At 45.4% G+C, this 21,824-nt stretch overlaps 1 protein-coding gene across 2 annotated transcripts in view; it reads right to left on the bottom strand.

The window, feature by feature from the left end:
- Nucleotides 1–3,585: 3,585 nt before the first annotated feature.
- The window catches only part of EGLN1 (egl-9 family hypoxia inducible factor 1), a 53,120-nt gene continuing 34,881 nt past the window's right edge, over nt 3,586–21,824 (bottom strand). Inside the window, exons 2-5 of one of the 2 annotated variants that reach the window (XM_015246203.3) lie at nt 12,639–12,758; nt 9,789–9,925; nt 7,027–7,094; nt 3,586–6,090 (exon numbers count right to left, since the gene is read on the bottom strand). In XM_015246203.3, the coding sequence (XP_015101689.2) occupies nt 6,026–6,090; nt 7,027–7,094; nt 9,789–9,925; nt 12,639–12,758 (390 nt within the window). In that variant the 3' untranslated portion in view covers nt 3,586–6,025. The remainder of the gene's footprint in view (nt 6,091–7,026; nt 7,095–9,788; nt 9,926–12,638; nt 12,759–21,824) is intronic. The other variant, XM_072970959.1, reaches the window with a different exon arrangement.

Raw genomic sequence — 21,824 nt, 5'->3', positions numbered from 1 at the left:
CTGAACACCAACATGACACTCGGTCTTCTGGAAGAAACCAGTGCCTGCATACGGCCAAGCCGGGTACACGCCGGCAGGGGGTCTCCCAGACAAGGCGAGCCCTGTGCCTGTCTACTGTTTCTAAACGCACAGCACTCTTCCTTTGCAGGAGTCCAGCGCCCACCATCTCGCTCTGCATCACCCTCCTAGGACACAGGCTTCTCTCCCTACATTGTTCCTGGTGTTGAGTGAATGAAACGACCAGGCATTTCTCAAGTTCCATGCTACCTGCTTCCGCAAAGGCATCTTAACGAACACTGACTTCTCCCTATTTCTCTGAAGAATCAAAGTCTGTGTATTTTCAAGACAGGATATTCTTAAGACCCAAATCATTCCAGGTTATAAGCATTCCTTGCAAACTAAATATATGAAAACCTCCATCTACATTTAAGAAACTGGGAGGAGGTAAATGTATTTTTTACGAGATTCCTCACAGGGTTCTTGTGTGTATCTGTATACATTTAAAATAATAAATATAAATGTGTGCATATACACACACACAGACATAAATGGCCAGTAACGTTTATAAGGTAAAAGCAGCCAGGCTTAACTTTTTCAGTTGCGTGCTTAGCACCAGATACTCCAACAGCCACGTCCAGGGCGAGCGTGGGGTCCGGCGTCCCACCGCGCTGAGGGTCACGCATCTTGTTCCTTGGAGACCGCTCCCACCACTGTGTTTCGTCACGTAAGCACACAACAGTGTGTGTGTGTGTGTCCGTCCTGCTGGCTAACTGTGTGGCTCTTTTGTCCTCCTGGCTGCTTTCCTGCTTTTTTTTAACGACCTTCATTATATTTTCCGTGGAGTCTGTTCTTCTTGGAGTACCTTATAATTTAACCTTGATAGGAGCTAGTTGTGTCGTTTTCAACGTCTTTGCTGATTTACACCAGCTTTTGTTTCACTTTTTCCTTCGCTCCATTTTTGGTCCGGGATTTTGAATTTCTCATTTCAGGTGTTAACTTTTACTCCTGCAATGTCCTGTTTAAGAATGTTGAGTTCGCACGGGATACTGTTACAGTTTCCTTCTGCTTCATGGTCAAGGAATTCTCATCAGCTGTCTGTAATTCTTGCTTTCTTCTTACAGTGGTGTAAGAGATGTCGTCTCCCCTTTTCTGCTCATTTTGAAAGGTATTCCTTTCCTTGACTTGCAAGAACAGTTGGTTCCGTGCAGGCAGGGATGGGGGCTTCACGCTGGAGTGCCCTCTTCCGCTGGGCCAGAGAAACGCAGCAGTCCGCAGACGTGGCGCTGTTCTTTGTGAGGTGGGAAGGGTTGGAGTCTTGTTTGAGTCCATCATTTTTTTTTTAAAAGACCCTTGCTTCCTTCTTTCACTTTCCCAGCAGGCCTCCGGGAGACATCTCCCCTCTCCTGACCCGGTCCCTTGCCCAAACAGCCTCCTTCGGTCTCCTCTACTGGGGACAAGGAATTATTCCATGAGCTTCCACAGAGAAAAAGCAGGTTACGGACAGAGAATTAGGAACAGGAATGGCCTCAGGTTTCCCAGCATTCACACTGGGACCGGATCCAGTGAGGCCATGCCTTCAAAAGCCGGAAGGATGCTGATTTCCAAGCTGTTTCTCCGCCCAGCAAGGTACCAGGGGAGACACTGGTCTCAGAAAATCTACCCCCCAGCAGGCGCTTTCCCCAGAAGTGCTGGCGGACAGACGGCGCCACCAGACTGGGGGGGTAAATGAGGACAGAGGAGGGACCTGCAGAACCACAGGGGCGGATGGAGGGTGGCCGCTCCAGGCGCCGCAGGTTAGACGCCACAGGGAAAGAATGAAAAATCAAGGCATTAAGGCAGAAAGGAAGTTGTGGAAGAAAAGTCATCGTGGTTTATTCTATGTCTCAGCTTTGAACAGCACAGTCTAACCAAGAACCAGATCTAAGTTACAACGTAGTCACGCAGGAGATGGGGTGTGGACGTGTGCTTGTACGTGCGTGGTGGGGACAGGGGGGCGGGAGAGCCGCGGACGCTGGCCTTCCGCGCGGGGACGCCGAACACTGAGGAATCACGATGTAGCCACGTAGCTGCGTTGTTTGGAACCAGTCGGGCACATACTTTTAAGAATCACTTAAAAGAATTAAAATCTTTCCTCGAGGGAAGGCCACGAAGGGCTTACAGAAAAAGCTGATTTAGCCACATGTGCGTGTGTAACTTGGACTTCAAAAAGTGCAGAGGCACTTGGCAGAGCACCATAGCCACGTGACAGTCAAGCCAAAGGCCACTCTCCTGACACCGCACCCGGTAGCCCTCCGCGGGAACCCGTGTGACGCTGCGCTCTCCCTGCACGACTCACTGCTCGCCCAGCACAGCCCGAGCTGCCCGTCTTAGGAGCTGGCTGGCGCGCCAGCGCTTTCTACTCAGAAAACCCTCCCCAGCTCCGCAGGCCACGCCCTTCGCGCAGGACCCGCTCCAGCGGCCCATCCTGGGCCTGTGCCGGGCAGGCCCTGCCGGGTTCGGGTGGCGCTTATTCGCCGGCGACCAGGGAGACTCTGTGAGGCCCGACGGCAGGATCTGGGGAAGGCACGCCTCACGCGCGGATGTCCCAGCACCGGGCTTTGAAGCTGTGGAGACGGGGTGTTCACTTCTGACTGCTTATAAACTAACTGAAGAAGATCCGTGTACACGGACGTTACTAAGTATCTGGGACAGTTATAAATATATGTTTATATGTAAATGTGCAAAACTACAGTCCACAGTCAAGATGCAGCTCTCACTCATCCTCGGACCCTGGGCACCTGGGGAGTAATCTACACTCTGTTTAGGTCACACACGACTCTGAGTTCAAGTTTGGGGCTACTATGCTTATTTTCAGGCGAAAAGGGCTCCAAAGGTCACACAATGAAGTGGCTGAGCCGGGACTAACCAGATCTAAGCCCACCTCTGCCCTTTAGCCACGCTACCCAATGGACCGAGTCTTCACCCTGAACTCACTCGCCCTCTCCTTTCATCCACCCAGCTGTACTTCAGCACAGTCTTCCAAATGCCCCAAGACAGGCTGGAAAAGAACAAAAACCCATATGGAAAATACTTAAAATACACGAGATAAACAAACACGTACACTGTCCTCACACTGCCAGAACGCCTACAGTTCAGTCTGAGAGCACAGCAATTAAACCTGCCTGCGCGCACACCCAGGACACCGGGGACAACAAGCGATAGTCCTAATGCCCTTCCTTTCTGCGGCAGAGGGTGACATGGAACAGATACGCTCAACAGTGTGAGGTTTGGAGCAGTGTTTAAAATCCTAGTAAAAGCAAAAAGAATCCAAATGTCGAGGATCCAGACTCAAAGCTCGTGGGTCCCACAGGGTCCAGCTACCCCCCCAGATGTTTCGAAAACTGTCTGACTCCCGTGTTTATTTACCATCTTCTCTCTCTCCTTTGTTATAGTTTATAAAAAGTAATTCCAAACATTATGCACTCAGCCAGAGGCGCGTGACAGAAAAGCACATTATCTGATGGAAGCACCTGTTAAGAAAGTCAGTGTATGATAAAGGATTAAGAAACAAACAAACAAAAAGACAGCTGGAAATAACCACCATAATGTTTTTCAAGAACATTTTATACATCTTTTTAATTAGGTTAGCTTTACAAGCAACTTGAGAACTCTTTCATAATGAAACACCGCTTTTCAAATTACATGACTTTATAGTCTATCTGTATATAAATCCTGAACTTCTCTCCCTGCTGTTGATAAAGGTCTGGGTTTTACAGCTGGTTAATGTGTTGAATAAAAACAGCATTAGAAGCTTTACCTTCAACCAGATTAAACACATATAGGCCACAAATAGTTTTAAATTTTGCTTTATATAGAGTCCTGCTTGGTGACAAGTTAACGGTCCCACTAACATGAAATAAACAGATTTTAAACGGACAGTAAAGAAATGGCTCTCCTGATTTCTTGATCCTTTCACAACAACCTCCAAGAAATTATATAAACTTTTCCCAAAAAATATGACAGTTAAGACCTGTCCGGCAAGCACAACCTACAGAGAGCAGAATCTGACACTTCGCACGACTGCAGATACACATGTGAATGACACAGGGGCTCCCAGATCAAAAGGCTGGTGCTGTGACAATCAAACAAACCTCCCATCACCACCACACAGCTTCTACTAGACCTAAAAGTAACAGCTTTTGAGCTGTGGTCCAACATGGTGTCCCGCACCGAGACCAGATGGCAAAGAGCCTGTGCTCCCGGGGAGGGGCGGGGGCGGCCGGGGTGGAGAGGCACTTACTGTAGAAACGTTACGTGGTACCACCGGGGACGAGGAGATGACGTGGAACAGAACTGAACATGGGCAAGGAAAACAAGTCAGCTGTACCTTCCTTCTGCAGGTTTCTCCTAGGCGAGATCACAGCACTGAATGGTTTACTCCCAAAGTCCACACTGTCAGCTCATCCAACAACTGGTTTTCATGTTTTACATGAACAATAGCAATCTTTTAATAAAGATTACTGAGCTTTCCATAGAAAAGGTCTCTAATTGAATACAAACTATACGGATGCTAAAACTGTCATAAACCGAAACATACAGAAAGATTTCTGTACACTCACATTATTTTGGCAAAGGAGATCAAGGACAGAGACAGAAAGCCGAAGTGGGCAAGGTCTCACACCCTAATTCATGCAAACTGTGGGGACCACCCTTCAGGCTTTCCCGAAGAGCCCAGGAGACAGACGTGGGAGACACTCGTCCCAGTTCAAATGTTAAGTAACAGGAGTCTTAGAGGCCTGGTGGGATTCTTCTAATAGTCCCTCTTGCTCTGAAAAGTAATAAAGAAGACTTCTAAAAACGTAAAAATTAAATCTTCCGGTTTGTCGCTTCTGGTTTTTTCAAGGGAAACATACAACTCTCGGGACTGATAAGGAGACCAGCATCGCGCGTGGGGGGCGGCGGCCCGAGGCGGCCCCGACGCCACGTGTGCAGTGACGCAGTCCGGCCGCGACACACGCACCATCTCCCCACCTCCGGGACGGGGTTCCGACCTGCACGTCAGACAGGCGAGGAGGAAGGGAACGAAACAGCACAACTGAAAGGATGACCACCTTGACGGGAAGCAAAGGGAACAGGCTCAGGAGCGGGGGCAGGATCGTCTAGTCTACAGGATCTGTCTGAAAGCGAAAGCAAGCCCTTTCTCTTGGGAACTTGACGCTGAGGACAACCTCAAGTTCACTGAGTGCCAGCCACTTTAGTTGTTTTTTTCTTAATGTAACTTAAAAGATAAAACCTTTTTACTGTGCATTTTTCCTTATAAAACATGAAATGAAAGTTACTGGTAGTAAATGGTGATGGTTTTACTGTTACGTTTCATGATTAACAATGTCCAAAACGGCAGCAGCAATTTCTAAGAGTTCAGATTAGTGCAGGACGGGCTACGAAACAGTCTGATTTTTCAGTTGCTGATTAAAGTGCTCCTTTTCTTATTTTAAGTAAAAAGGAAATTAAAGGAATCATCAGTCACTGGCAACAATCATTAGAAGAGGTCTTTTAGGGCAAAATTTAATAGTATGAAGAGGTTTACAAAAATAGATCGATGCTATTTTGGGGAATAATACTGTAATTTTTTTTTCTCAATTCAGTTTTGATAAATTGTACCTGATCATACAAAAATTACTTCAAATTCAAACTTGACTATATAAAAAAGGGAGAGATGACGTGAACTCAGCTAGATGACAGATCTGGCAAAATATAAGAATGAAAAAACTCTACCCAGGGCACTTATGTCACGTCCAGATGTAAATACCACTGTCAGCTGATAACTTATATCCGCCCATAAGCAGTCACAGGTGTGGAGGCCGTCATGCAGTACAGGCCCACACAGTCGAAATCTTCGTTTTGATGCGATACAAAAAAGTTGTTTCTGTTTCCTTATGAAAATGTCCACTGGCGGGCTGTTTTCCTTTATCCTTTACTGGTGCTCACGAGTTCACAGCGGCGACACCTGCTGTAGGTGAGGTGGGGCATCGCTGGCTCGAAGGCTCTACAAGACGTCTTTACTGAGTGAATCTGAAGGTTTATTGAGCTCAACCCTCACACCTTTTTCACCTGCAAGGTTAAAAAAAAAATCATTCATTTATTAAGCACCAGAGAGCCTCTATTACTGCCTCTCACTGAGTTCCCACAGTCTGCACAGTGTTTCAATTCTGCAAACACACATCATGTGAGAAGCCGCCTTCAGCATCGTTTTATGACGAATGCACAGGCTCTGAGCTAGTAAATCTTCAAAGGGAAAAACTGTTCTCTACACAGAGACGATGATTCTGTTTCCTTTTTAGTTTGAAAGCCATTCAAACTGCTATTAAACAGCAGTGTGTTCAGTGTCACTGGGAGCACACTACTAGGCTTCTGCAAAAAATGACTTTAAAAATACACAGAAAATGCACAAATGGCCAATTTTTATAGTTTTCTAAAAGGTCGCTGTGGGATTATCAGTGGCTCTTGAAAATACAGCAAGTTAATCAGTAATGTGAACACTGAGCAGATGTGTGGCCTTAACAAGACAGGGTTAAAAAAAAAAGGTAAGTGGCCCATCTGCTAGGAAACCGAGAGCCACCGCCCTGGGGGGGCAGCCCCTCCCACTGCCGCCCGCACCGGCCACCCACGTGTCACGTGGGAGCCCTGGCGGGTTCTACAGGGCGTGTGCGTCTAGAAAGGAAAAGCCACCGCCTCTCCCCTCGGGAGAACGGCAGAGCAGAACGACAGGGAGCCAGGTGGCCGCTCCTAGGAGCTCTGCAGCCTGCGACTGAGAAGGGTAACCGCACAGCAACTCAGCCTGGGCTGGAATCATTTTCTCAGACTCCTTTGCCTCAAACTTCCCTCACGTTTGGACAATTCTGTTGGTTAAAAGATAACAATGAAGACGACTCGGGAGACGTCGTCTCTTAAATAAGGGAAATAAGAATTGGACCAAAACAAGGAGCGAGCCTTCCTGGCTCGGGCAGGCGCCGCCTCCTGCCAGCGCGCCCTGGCCCCGGTGTTTACCTGTTAGGTATTTTACTTTAGCTCGCGCTCTCTCATCTGCATCAAAATACCAAACAGTTATTGCGTACCTAAAAGAAAATTTAGAATAGGGTAAGAATGATCACACTGGGGAAAAGAGGGTATGCTGTTGCAAAGGTCTACTGAAACTGGTAATGCCAAAAGGACGACCGGACAAGCGCCGCACCCGTAACCCGCTTACCCCGTGCCCCCGCGCCGGGAGCAGGGCGGAGACCCAGCCCGCTCACACTCCTGCCCCAGGGCCGGCGCGCCTCTAGGACTCTCTGAATGTCTCCTTAACCTACCTGATCACCTGTTTTCAGCCCACAGTAGATCAGAAACAGACAATAAGGAGGGAAGAGAGTAGCTGTGACGGAAAAGGCAAACTGTCAGCAGCGTAAGTTCTAAGAGAGACTCAGGAGGCCTCGGGCCAGGGGTCCGGCAGAGACAGGCATGGCTGAGCGTCTCAGCACTTCTGGGGGCGTCGCCCTACTTACAGCAGCAAGAAATCACTGGATATTTACAATTCTATAAACTGGAGCCATCAAGAAAGTTAATTTTTGCCAAGAGTGGGTTTTTTTCTTTTTGGATTTTTATCAAAACAATTATACTACGTTTTGCTTCATTTTCCTGAAAATTTCACTCACTTGGAATATCTCATTCCACAAATGAATGAAGACTCTCTGGCTCGTTAAACACCACAAAGCACTCAGGTATACCTTTCGGTACCGATAATATGGAAGATGTACACACACCACTGGAAGTGACACCCGTTCCGGTGATCAGCTCCTCGGCAGGAAGAGCAGTGAGTGACAGCATCTTACAGACTCTGGCCACTGCTCACTGGGGGCAGAACAACCCTGATCAAAAGAGGAGCCGGCAGATGGGCCAGGACCAAGCCCGCAGCACAGCCGAGGGAGGGGCCGAAGGCAGAGTCTGGACAACGGGGGAGACGGAGGCCCGCAGCTCGCGCAGCTTTCCAGAGCTCCAGCACGGCGACCCTCAGACGGCCGCTCCTATTTTCTCAGGTGGCCTTGGTTACGGGGCAGGTGCAGGGATAAACACCTTCAAGCCTCTTCCGCCCGTGCCCCAGACTGAGTTACTCAGTGATCAGAGTTCTAACATCTGGATCGAGTCCTGCCTAGAAAACAGCTGTAACTGCCCCACAGATGTAACTACCCCACGGATCTGCTGGGACAAGCCCCCTCCCCACCCCCAGCTCCGTGCTGGGACCTGCCCGGTCTCAGCCCCGCCAGCACCATGGTTCTCCATGCTTGCGGTCACTCCAGGCCCAGCTGAGCCCTCTCCTCACGGCGACAGCAGACCCACGGCTAATTTAACCCCTCTCTCTCCCTCCAAACTCTTGTAGCACACCGCAGTCGTTTGACATTTACTTGCTACCTAAACATGTCTGTCGGCTCTTCATCTGGAAGGGCGACACCAGAGCATACTCAAGATCCCATAGAAAGGACAGTCTACGAAGCAGGGTCTAGGTCAGCAGTGGGGGCACAGGTCGGGCCCTGGGACGGCACAGCACGTGCTGGGACGGTACCCCCACCCCTCCCCTCAGGTGCCACGCACAGCTTCCCCTGACCTCTGCCACACACTGCTCAGCGTGCTACTCACTATATGAATTCAGGGCGAGGAAACAAGAAAACAGGGGAAGGTGACAACAGTCTTCAGAATGTGGGCCTCGTCACAGGCTGGCCCACCTCTAACATTACCAAGAGCCAGCTCCTCTCTCTGGGAACCTAAGGGCATCTCACCAGCTCTAAGCAACTGCACGCCAGTAACTCATCACCATAATGTCCAAAGCCCTTCTATAATGAAAAACAGGGACTTAAAAAACAGCACTTTTTTTCCCTACAAATATTTTTTTTTATAATGGGGTCTGTGACATCCTCCATTGTAACAGTCTTAACGTTTTATTTGGGTCATGGTAAACGGTTAAAAAAAACTTTTAAGAATACATTAAATATAATTGGTTTATATTTGAACTTTGTAGACAAAGAGTATAAAGCAGAAAATGTAAAAAAGAATATACAATAAGCCTAACAGAGGCTCACTGTGAGAGCTGAAGGTGACTTTTCCAACACGACCTCACACACGGCAACCTTTTCTCTACTTTTCTTTCTTCTTCTACTCTTCTTTTCGCTCCACTTCTACTCTCTGGTCACCTCTTATTTCCTCCATCCCCCCGCCCAGCCATCTTCTAAACACCTGCCCTTTCCCTCCTCTGTCTAATCCTCAGCCTCCTGGTGAAGACTCTCACCAGGTCCTAGAATGGACAGCAGTTAAGAGACAGAAAACAAGGAGACAGAGCTGGAAAGACAGGAGGGCCTGGGCCTCCACGTCTTCCCCCCGACACGGAGCGGCTGTGCAAGGAAAGCCACACTCAGCACTAACGGTGAGTAAACCTTATGAAATTACTCAAATTAAAACAGTTAATGACCAAAGCCTTATGATACATGTGACTGAAAACAGGAAGATACTCGTTAGAAAGCTTCCAAGTTTATTTTATCCTGTCCCCTCCAAGCCTACTATACTTTTAGCCAGTTTTTTCTTTCATTTTATTTTTTTAACATCTTTATTGTGGTATGGTTCCCGTACAGTAAACTACACATACTTCAGATGTACAATTTGATGAATTTTGATGGATGTCTACACCCATGAAACCACCACCACAATCATGTAGCTAACATTTCCATCACTCCCCGAGAGGTGCAATTTTTGAATTCCCAATTTTTTCTTAAAAAGAACCCCACCTTGTAGCATATGCCGGCTGTACTTCATGGGGGTTGCGACGGTCAGACCAGAAAAACAGCAGTCTATCGAATTTGGGTTCAATGTCAGCAAACTGGGCTTTGCCTTCTGGAAAAATTCGAAGTATACCTCCACTTACCTAGGAAAAGAGCCAAATATGTAAGTACGCGTGACCAAGAATGCGATACAGCCGAACTGGGGCGAGGGGGACAGAGGCCCATTTCAGTCATGCAGAATTCTTAACTGCATTACTCACAATGTATCTCAGTGAACAAGGTGAGCGAGCGAGCGGAGACTTCAATACACACATTGATGCAGAGAAAAGGTCGTTTCTTGTTTTAGGGATTTTTGTAAATACTTGATGAAATGGATGAATATTATCTGAATTCAAAAGTCTTCAAAATGACACTTTAAAGTCTTAATCACTGGTAACCTACTCTTAAAAATACATCCATTTCAAGTCGTCCTGGCAACATTACTGCAAATGGTTACATATGTCAAAGAGATAGTTCATCGTGTTTTAAAGCTCGACAGGTAACATTAAGAGCAGTCACAAGTCTAATGCCTCTTGTTTAAGGATTCCATCTACCAGCAGGAAGTGTCACCACGTCTCAGTCATCCCCGCCACTGTGGCCATCGTCAGACGGGGCCTGGCACCCAGGTGACTGCTGTGACCACCTGCTTCCACGACTGGGCTCCATGCAGGAGGGATCAGTGCTGCGCAGCCCAGCACACACCCTCCTCCGTCTGGGGTCAGACGGACTCACCTACCGAGTCCACCACTGAGTGCTTCCTGCTCTGGGCGCTGGGAGCAGAGAGGGCTGATGCAGACAGATGTCCTCGTGGTGACCATAATCTGGGCAGGAGTAAAGGAAGACAAACCCGCCCCAGAGAAGCCCTTTACCCTCGAAAAACTAAACTTCTCAAGAGGCAGATGTGAAACTGAAAGGAGCGCTGATACCCGACCCAGACACCATGGAGGCCGGCGGACCCTCGACCCGACTGCAGTGAGGGAAGCCGGCTCGTCCTCCTGAGGGAAACGCGGGCGACCTGGTACCAGGCCCGCCTTCCTCAGGGTCCGGCGGTGCCCCGCGTGACTCCCCGGCACTCAGGCAAACATCTAAAGAACCTCTAGACTGACCGGGAACACGTCCTCTTTTCTTTCTCCTGCCCTCCCGCCTTTGACGGGAGTCCCTGGGAACAGCACAGGTGATCGGCTGAAAACGTTTCAAAAGAGACAGTTGAAGCTTCCAATCTTCCTCTGGGAAACATTTGCTGACCTCTGAATGCAGTGGCCCTCCCACGTGCTCCCATACGTCCGGCTGTCACTGTCTACCCCCTGATCTGTCCCCTCCACTTGAGCCCAAGCTGTATGAGGGCCATTTCTATTGCCGCTCTGTCTCCAGCACCCAGAGCAACGTCTGTGCCCTGCTCACATTCAGTGCAATCTTGCAGTGGAAGTTTCCAGTTCTACATGTAAAAATACTGAAGACTTTTTTCTGCTCATGTACTAATTTTAAAACATTATCTATTAATGACGTTGGCTAGGTCATAACAAAATTAAAAGGTGATCAGCCTAGAAAGGACCTAACAGAAGATCCACAAAATACAGAAGTTAGGAATTGCACAAACATATTTCTAGCTTTCTAGACATTCACAAAATCTGGGGAAAAAATTTTAAGTATTTTAAGTTTTAACCAAAGTTACACCAATCTGTTTTGTGCACTGAGCTCAGGATGAATTACCAAATTGCTTTCTTTACTTCACTGTGAAAGCTATTGTCAGAAAGGCATGCTTGTCGACATGAATGCCTCAAAATCTACTTAGCAGTGAAACTTCCTCCATTTTGAACCTGAAGTAGAACAGAGGAAGTTCTTTAAATCAATATGGTATAGAAAAATGACTGGAGCACTGCGAGCATCTCCTGCATTTTAGGATATGCTTTTAGGACAGGACTAGGTCTTTGCAACGTTTAAGACTTGGTGATTGCCACTTGTGAGTGTATGTGTGGGTTGTGGGCAGAGGTGTTTTAAAGGTTATTTGATTTTAAAAAATCACCCTGGCTACACAAGTGTGTTCATTCTGAAAATTCACTACGATATACACTGTGTTCACTTTTTCTATGTGAATATTTTGCTTTAATCAAGTAAATTTTAAAAGATTTAAAAAAAAAAAATCAACCAAAAATTAGCTTCTACAACTTCCAATGCAATAATACATGACATACTTCTAAAGTTTAAGTCATTTAAATTTAATTGAAACTTGGACTAATATTAAGGAAATATATATATTTAAAATAAGAGAGAGTAAATGTATTAAATATTCTAATTGGTTTATAGGATTTATCGGTATTAACGCCTAGTTTTTCCATCATCAGGGAAAGAAGGAATTCTGCCTCCGACATTCAGTCCAACAACCCACTGGCAGACAGAACCTCTGCTCAACAGTGTAAAGAGTAAAATGCAGGCATAAGCAGCAAATACTTCTTAACAATCATTCAGACATAATCTCCTTCAAAAGCTATGATAAAACAAACATTCTCAGAAGTGTTTTAATAAAAGCTATTAAAAGGAATATTGTTTAATAAAAGACACTTGGTAAAAGTTAAATTTGGGATGAATGCTTCCCTATCTGAAAAAAAGGGAACCCACTGTTTGAGATGTGTTAGTATCTGCTCGCCTCACAAAGATCCACTCCTAATACCTGAAACTGAAACACAGCCAAGGAGACAGCTGTTAACTGTTACATGTGTTAAAGACAGGCCCACCTATGAGGAGTAGGAATCTTAATACCAGTGAGAACAAAACCACGGTGAGAAAAAAAAAAAAAAGCTGCTCTGCTCTGCTGCGTACCTTGGCATCCCAGTCTTTATTAAGATAATATATACACGTCACACATCTTCCGTCTCCATTTGGATTATCGACATGACGTACATAACCCGTTCCATTGCCTGGATAACAAGCAACCATAGCCTGTAGAAAGAAGAAGAAGAATGATTTTTAAAGTTCCTGTATGAATAAAAAGGGAAATCAGCTTAGGACAAAGATCTCAGATTTTTGGCTACCCTGACGTGCGCTTAAATTCTTCTAATAAAAATCGTGTTTTGTAGGTTAGAAGAGGTAAAGATCTTCCATGCTGACATTTATAAAGAACACGGGGCAGGCTGGTGACTCCCCCGACACAGCGATGGGAAAAGCCGACATCAAAGGACCCGAGCAGCACTGCTGTGAACACGCGGCCGTCACAAGCCGGTGCCCCTGCCTGAAAGCCCGAAGGTCAGAAAACCTGCGGGACCCTCTTTGTGACCTTTATTCATATTGATAAGCAAGACCAGGTGGGTTTTAGTCTGCTCCACGGGAGACGCCCACCCGCCCTGAGCTCACCACACAACATCTGCACTGACGTGGACAGTCGCACACCCACTCCGACACCATCTCTGAGTGGTACCAATTTGGATGGTCGTAATTTAAAAGGTCAACTCCAAATATTAACTCATTCACTTAATGTCAGTGATTTTAAAAAAAGAGGCTAAATGATACATTAGTATGTGACAAACCCCTCTCCAAGTCAGAGAGAAAGTTATTTTTCCACTGAGATTATATAACAAGATGTAGTTCAGAAGCCCGCTGGGTGCTAAAGCACGAAGGTATAAGAGGCCCAAAACAAAAAGCACCAAGTAACTTACACGTCCCAGAAATGTAGTCCATTATAATTAATAACTGAAATTAGTAAGAGTGATTTTTTAAAAAAAACCTCAGCAATTATGAAGGAAACAAAAGCAAAGATGCTCAAGGTTATCAGATCTTCTTGAAATCCTTTGTTTCTCCAATTTCTTCATGTATTAGACTTAATGAACTAACATTGATGAATTAGTATAAAGTTAACAAACTAAATTAAATCATTACTTGAGATAAATGGCAAATGCTAATTTTAAAAATTCATATTCAACTGTTAGTGAATAAGTAATTCTGTTCCATCTCTGAGAGACTAGGAAGCATTTTAAATCTGAATACTTGAAAAAAAAATAACATTTTCATAAATACCCCGGACCTACTGCTCTTTATCAAAAACAGAATTTTTGATGAAGATTACATATGTCTCTCTTTTTCCTGCTTCCAGACATTAAATTCCTCCTCTTGGGACTTGAAGTTGGTAATAACACGGAGAATGACATGGATTTAGTGGATTTAATAGTGACCAATAAAAGATAAACCTAAAGAGTTTCCTTGTCATTAGCTGCTAAGGAAAGGTGTGTGTAGCAGACCTTGAACAGTAACTATGAAAAGGCACTTAACAATTTAACAGGGCAATTAATTCGTTTATGATTAACTGAGACAATCACAGTGAATTACATGATCACTTCTTATCCACGAAAAAGAATGGGGAAAATAAAAACCAATCTGAACTCTTCCCTAAAGTGATCTCATCTCAAAAAATTTCATTCAGACCTCTCTCCAAACTACCTGGTAGCCTCAGCATTCCTCCTATAAGGATGAAGGGGAAAATCTTTCTTTGTTCGTCTTCTCCATCCCATCCCATCCCATCTCAACCAATCCCATCCCATCCTCCAAACAGCTCTTAAGCACCTACTTTCTGTATAGAAGGCCCTGGGGCTAAAATATGAACAAAAGAGACAAAACCTGCTGCTTTCATTTATTCTGGAGCCCAGCACAATAGATATATAATGTGATGTTAGAGTGTGATACTTTTTTTTAACTGAAGTATAGTCAGTCTACCATGTGTCAATTTCTGGCATACAGCATCAAGTTTCAGTCGCTATTTTCATCAACTATGAAAAACAATAAGTTGAAGGACAGAGAAAGTGACAGGATGATACCTGAACAGAGGTCAGGGAAGAGCTGACGTCTGAGCAGAGACTTAAATGAAGGCAGCGGCGGGTCGTGCAGATGCGCGCTGGGGAGCACGTCTAGGAGAGGGGCTGCGAGGAGGGAGAAAGGGCGGGCAGCTGGAGGGGAGCGGAAAGGGCAGAGTGGTCCAGAGGGCCCTGCCAGCCGCAGTAAGGACCCTGGATGTGGCCATGAAAGCGACAGGAAGTCAGTGGAGAACACATCTGACTGATGTTCGAAGAAGGTCAGTTTTATCGTATGAATAAAAAATACCAACTGCGGTAACCTCCATACCACCCACTACCCAACGCTTCTTGGATGTTTACCATTTGCCGAGCACTATTCTAAGGAATTTACGTGCAGTAACTTATCTGATACAACCGTATGAGGTAAACAGAATCATCGTCCTCATCTTCATTTAACCATTAAGGACACTGAGGCCAGAAAGGTTGATCAGCGTCCTCCATGGCACATGACAGCAGAACCAGGCACGAATGCAGGCAGTCTAGTTTCGGAAGCCATGTAATTAACCACCATAACAGATGCCGGGGGGTCGGGGTGGAGAGTGAAAAAAGAAGACTGCTTGTTGGCTTCTGCAGTTTCTAGAAGCACAAAAAGAGGCTGACTGGGATGGCAAAGTGGACGTATGTTGAGGGCAGAAAACCAGCATGATCTGCCAAGGAACTGGAAGTGGAGAGGAAGAAGAACCAAGGCCACGCGGACGTCTTCAGCCTACGTAACCGCATGAATGGGATTAACTGTTTACTAAAATAAAACTAGCAGGTGAAAGACTGGTTTTAACAACATGCGGAGAGAAGGAAAGGAGCTGCTCAGCAATGGTCATGATCAGCCAGACACCTCAGAACAGAACAAAACTGAAGCCAGCAGGACTGGGCCTCAACACGGGACATGTCACAGTCAGTCACTCTGAACTGCTTTCCTTACAGCCCAGGGCTACATGGAGGTACCTGGGGTGGGGGGCGGGGGGGGGTGGTGGTGCAGCGAGAGCCAGCCTTCAACCAGGGCCAGAATTTATCTGTTTCCTTTATTTAAGTTCCAAGCGAGACTTTCTGAAAAAATCAAAGATGCAGTAAAAGTTTTAAACAGTTGTATTAATTAAAATTTAGAATCTCTGATACGGCTCAAACACCTCCATTTAAAAGTGTGACCTGAGGCGGCCACGGCCACTTTAGTCTTGTCTGGTGCTCCCTGGGTCCCATTAGCTCTGCCCTGGTGACAAGGACTCTGCTGAATGAAGAGAAAGGAAGGAAGGGGAGAGGGGATCAGGGCTCAGGGCGGCCCACATTTAATCTGCCAGCTCGGCCTGTCAACACCAGCTCTCGGAAAGGCAGCACTGCACTATGACAAGTGTAAACAGGGTAAAATGAAAAACATCAATGCGACCCAGCAAACGAGAAAGGCTACGGTAGTCAGAGCTAAATGCCCGTGATTATAGCACAAGAGCGCTTCATAAACGGGAAGGAAGCCAGGCGATCCCGCTCTGGCTGGGGTAAGAGTCCCAGAACACAGACCAGCCCCTCCGAGCCCGAAACTGGAGACTCCCAGGGAAGAAGGCAGAACCCAAGCACACCCAGAAAAAGCAGATCATCACGGAAAATCTGAGATCAGAAAGAGCCAAACTCCTGGAAGCTCTGCTGAAGGAGAAACTGTGTAGGAAACCTGCTAAGATTTGGAAGGGGTATAAATTCACTCAAACAACTGTGTGGCCTCATAACGACGCAGGGAAACTGCACGCTGCAGTTCACGCACGACCCGAGACTAGGCCCTGTCTGGACTTCAGAACGCATAAACACGTGTTTCCATTAAGTCTCATGAAATCTGGCAGCTATTATGTTTAAAATGAGTATTCATATTTAAACAAACTTATCCTTCACTCTCAGCTGGATTATCAAAATTTAAAGTCCCTTAAATGTAACAAAGCTTTCCCAGTTTTGAAATAGTATTCATGCTTTATGTCTTAATTAGTAATTTTGTTTTCCTGGTATATTTTATAAATACTTGTGTAACAGAGACTCTGAGGTTGCTGTTCTTGTTTTGTTTGTTTGTTTCTAATCTATGTAAGACTCATTCACAATACCTTTAATAAATTCAGTTTATTTTCTCTTAATTTCTTGGTAAAGCAACTAGTAACAACTCATTCTACACCTGGTTTTTCCTGCTTGAGCACCTATTAGTCTAGGAGTCAGTATCAGGATCAAAAATACTTACGGAGTATCTTCCACATCACACTACAAAAAGGGCCAGTCTAGTATCTGCCTAAAAGAACTCACCTGAAAAGAAAGGAAAAACCAGGCACACACAAATCAACTGATAAACTGAGCAGTACAAACCATGAGCAGAGAAAGAATCCTGAGAAACGAACCCTTCATGTGGGACCAAGTCATGTGGGCCAGGCTCTGAGCCACACACGACCTCAGCTTATATTTAAAGGACAGACGTGATCTGGAAAGGCTGAAGGATAAAAAGCAAGCAGTATGAGCCTGACAAATACAGGAATCAGCTAAGTGACAGTGCTCTGTCCCCTAAGTACTTAAGTAGGTGAAGTTGACTAGGCAGAAACAGGATAAGACCTTGAAAATTCAGCAGAGCAAGAAGGACATGAAAGGTAAGCAAGAGTGAGCCGCTGTGCCCCTTGGGTGGGGACAGCCCCAACCAGAGCGTTCAAGGAGTCAGCTTCCCCATTCTAGGACTTACAGGAAAGATCGCTGTAAGATGAAGCAAACTACCACGGTCTGAGTATTTGTGCTCCCCCTAAATTCATCTGTTGACATCCTGACCCCCAAAGATGATGGTACTAGGAGGTGGGGCTTTCGAAGTGCTGAGGTCAAGATGGGGGAGCCCTCATGAATGGGGTTAGTGCTTTTCTAAAAGGCTCTGGAGGGATCCCTGCCCCTGGCACCATGGAAGGATGCAGCCAGAAGGCGCTGGCTATGAACCAGGAAAGGGGCCCCCACCGGATGGTAGCCAGCATGGCTGCCTTGATCTTGGGACTTTCCAGGCCTCCAGGACTGTGAGCAATACATGTCTGCTGTTTATAAAGCAGCCCAAATGGACTGAGACATATCTATGAACGATAAAACTGGTCCAAGAGATTTACAGAAAGGCACTGAAGTCTATCAAGAAAAGCTAAAATATCTCTATCTCTAGAGATCTGCAGGGACTGAGTGACACTCCCGGCTGTCCTCCTGTCCTCCCCGAGGAGGCAGAGACATGACTACACATTCCTGTAAGGGCTGGGCTGGAGGGCAGAGGAAGGGTCTGGACACCCACCTGAGAAAGAAACAGTGCCACAGCCTACTGATGCAATTCTGAAGTAGGTTCCTGATGTGCCATCTCCTGGAGATGCCAACTTGAAATATTTCAGTTTCCCACTGGGAAGAGCCTCTTTAACCATATGCAGAACAATTAAATACTATTTTTTCCTTTTTGATATGAAAATATACGTGATTGAGGATGTTCTTAAGATAAGGAACACCATAAATTTGTTTTTCACTCTGAGAATGAAAGGAAGGAAGAGGTCTGTGATCCCTCTTTGGAATCTGAAGACATTTATTTCTGGCGTTGGAAGGCTTGTATTCAATCTGAAGTTGAACCAGGAAACTTTTTTTTTCTTATTTTTCCTTTTTGAACTGAATTATTTCAAAACATTGATTCAAGGCTAAGAGAACTAAATTTTATGGGTGACCAAAGAACTATTTTTACCCTAAATGAGAGGAAAAGCTTTACTTATCTGAAAATGTAGTCCATTAAAATATAGTACCTCAGGGCCCACAGAACTCTGCCCTTTGTAGATACTGCCAGTTAACATCTAGTAAGCGTTTACCACAAAGCCAGGCAACGATTATCCCATTTAGTCTTCACAACAAATTTATAAGGTAGGTACAATGAATCTCTCCTTTTTGGGGTCGGGGGGTAGCTCAGTGGTAGAGTGTGTGCTCAGCATGTGCGAGGTCCTGCGTTCAATCTCCAGTACCTCCGTTAAAAAAAAAAACCCTCTTCCATTTTAGAGATTAGGAAACTGAACTTTAAAGAGAATTTAAAACTTGCCAAAGATCACAGAGACTAAGCAGCAGAGATGGGGTATGACTGAGGCAGTCTAGGAGGAAAATCACCTCCATCTGCCTTCCTCCTCAGTTCCTGGCACAAGGCTTGTGTCTAGTCTGACTGGAGTTCAGGTGAAGCTGATCATGGGCTTCTGAGCGACTTCCCATTGCTAGAGCCCCCCAAATATGCGCATAAAGCTCACTTCTCCCACGTGCAGGTGTCCTGCAGCCACTCCCAAAGCACATGCCCCCACCACGACCACTGCCTCTGGGATTGACATAAATCTAGCTCAAATATGTGGGAATATCAGTCATCAAAAGAACTAGACTACACAGGGAACTAAAGTCAATATCCTGTAATATCCTTTAATGAAAAAATATGAAAACGAGTATGTATGTATGTATAGGCATGACTGGGACACTGGGCTGTACACCAGAAATTGACACATTGTAACTGACTATACTTCAATAAAAAGAAAAAAATTTTTTAAAAAGAACCAGACTAAGAGCAAGTTGGTATTTATTATAAGAATAACTTAATTTTTTAAATAGCAGATTTCAATTACACCTGCTTAGGCAGTCTCATTTCCTAAAAGATACAATTTAAAAATTTACAAAAAGTTACGAATTTTGTTCACTGCATTAATGAGCTAAATATTAAACAGGAGAATGGGGAAGGATAATCTATGTGCATTTAAAATTTCACATCCCTTGACTTATCTGCCAAACTTATGGTATAAATAATATATGTCACCATAAATAAACTCAGACCTTATGTTTCAGGAGGTAAATTTTTCAAATCCATACCATGGCAAAAATGAAACAAGCACAGAAAGAAAGGCCAACAGCCATCAGAGCGAGGGCAGTTTCTCTCTGGATAAGCCTCTATCTAGCCCACACAGAAGACCAGTGCTGGATAAAACGTATTCAGCTAATTCTAAGAGAAAGACAATGTTCAAGGAGGTACTGAGACAGTATTAGGACAGATCACGGCAAACTTTATGGAAGAAGTAGCAGCTAAGTCAGCTTAAAAGAAATACGTAACTTGGAAAAGGCAGCATTTTACATGTAGTGAATGATATAAGGGAAGCTTTAAACATGAGAAAACACAGAACATATGTGGTGGCGAGGGTTATTCAGATTTGCTAAAGCACAGAGCTCATATGAAGGGGGAAGAAAACTGAAAAGGTAAGAGGGGCCAGACTGTGGTCAAACTTCAAGGCCTTCATAAAGAGCAGACCCTTGTTCTATAGGTAGAGGGGAGCCACCATTTTTGGGCAGAGGATCTTGATCAGAACTATGCTTCACAAACACAACAAGTAGAATGTAGGATGGATCTGGGAAAGGGGGCAGGGAAAAAAAAGAAACGACACTGAGAAGACCAGTCAGAACACAAGTGCAAAGACCAAGAAAAGAAACGACAGCCTGAGAAAGAGCTCTGAGAAAAGCGGGGGGAGAGGGAGCGGCTACATGGGATGGGGAGGGGTGATGAACGTGAGAGACGTGAAAGGACTCGTAAGTGCCTTCACAGAAGGGCAAGGGATAGAGGAGAATCAGAGATGGTTTAAGAGGGTTTGTTAAGAGGGGCTGAGATTAAGGGAACACTAATGGAAGTAGGGAACATGGGTTTGGGAGAGACGAGTTCAGTGCTGGACATACTGAGTCTGCCATGCTGGGAGGCCATCCAGGTGGAGGTGTCAAAAAGACAGTTGGAAATGCGAGTCTGGAACTCCAAAAAGAGGTCTTGGCTGCAGAGCAGATTAGGAGGCATCTTCACAGGGGACAGCTGAGTCACGTGGCTGCCAGAGAAGAGAGTGCCACGGAGGAGTGGAGGGAGAACAGAAGAGAACACAGGCCAGACCCCCAGGGAAGACGCTGTTGAGAGTTAAGAACTCATTAAGCTTTGCTACTTTCCTGATCACGAGAAAATGGTTAAATACCTGGTCAAAAGTTGACTGACTGTAAATGATTACTGACTCACTTTTTTTTTTTTTACTAATTTTTTTGACTAACTGTCAGTGATAAACACACCACAAATCAGGACATATGAGGCTATGTAGGTTGTTTCCTTAAAATGTTGTTAAAGCCTTCTTGCTATTGTAAACAATATTGTGATAAGTGACAGTTCTGGAGCTCTGTCATGGTATACATCCTCAACACCTCCCTGAAATCAAGTTTCTAGAAGCAAAATTACAAATGGGCTTGAAAAATGTTTTATTGCCAAAACGTCCTCCAGAGTCCTCTGTTCTCCCACCAGCTTCGCACAGGGACACACGTCTTCCGTCCATTTGCCCACCCTGGCTATTTAATCTTTTTAAGATAGGTAAAAACTTACATCATTAATGTTTTAATGACATCCCAGTTTCTGAGAGTAACATTTTTTGTATTTTTACCAGCCATTTCATTCTTCTCTTGTCAACTGATTACTCGCATCTTTTATCCACTTTCCTACTGGGCTGCTCATCCTTCCTCTGATTTTTAAGAGCTCTTCAGCTGTTAGTCTTGTATCACATGACACGACCATTAATTTCAACATTTTTACCATGCGCCTAGAGAACTTTTTACTACAAGGTAGTTATTATTTGTGTAGGAAGTCAGAGTATGAGCATACTAATTATTAATATAAATCAAAGTTTTGAAAAGTCCAAAAGACTCTTCTGCCCATATTCACAGGAACGTTGACAAATCCAGGAAAAAGAAGAAAGATAATAAATCACATTGCTCCAAATTACTCCTCAAATGGCCCAAGAATGATGGACTGTTTAACACCAGACACACGACTTTCCTTATTGGGCCCTAATTCCAGCCCAAGAGAAGAAAACTTCAACATACATTTAAAACTCAACTTGCTTAAAGGCAATGTCCCTCTAGGCGGTGTCATCTAGACAGACAGGACGCTGCCTCACTGCTCTGCACGTCCCTGTCAGCGAGGCGCTGACGAAGCTCCGCTTTACAAACAGGACTGGGCCTGGGGAAGCGGTCTGTACTTGAGCGGCCTCACGCGGCGGTCAGAGCAGACCTGTGATTTGCTGGCCGGGGCTACAAACGCCCCGCTCTGCACAACTCCTCCTCGGGTTCTGTATTTGCACCGCTCACCCCCAACACCCCAAAGAGGAGCAGGACAGAG

The sequence above is a fragment of the Vicugna pacos genome, chromosome 11 (genome assembly GCF_048564905.1).
Source record: "Vicugna pacos chromosome 11, VicPac4, whole genome shotgun sequence".
NCBI classification, from domain to species: Eukaryota; Metazoa; Chordata; class Mammalia; order Artiodactyla; family Camelidae; genus Vicugna; species Vicugna pacos.
This window is presented reverse-complemented; position numbering and strand designations above follow the sequence as displayed.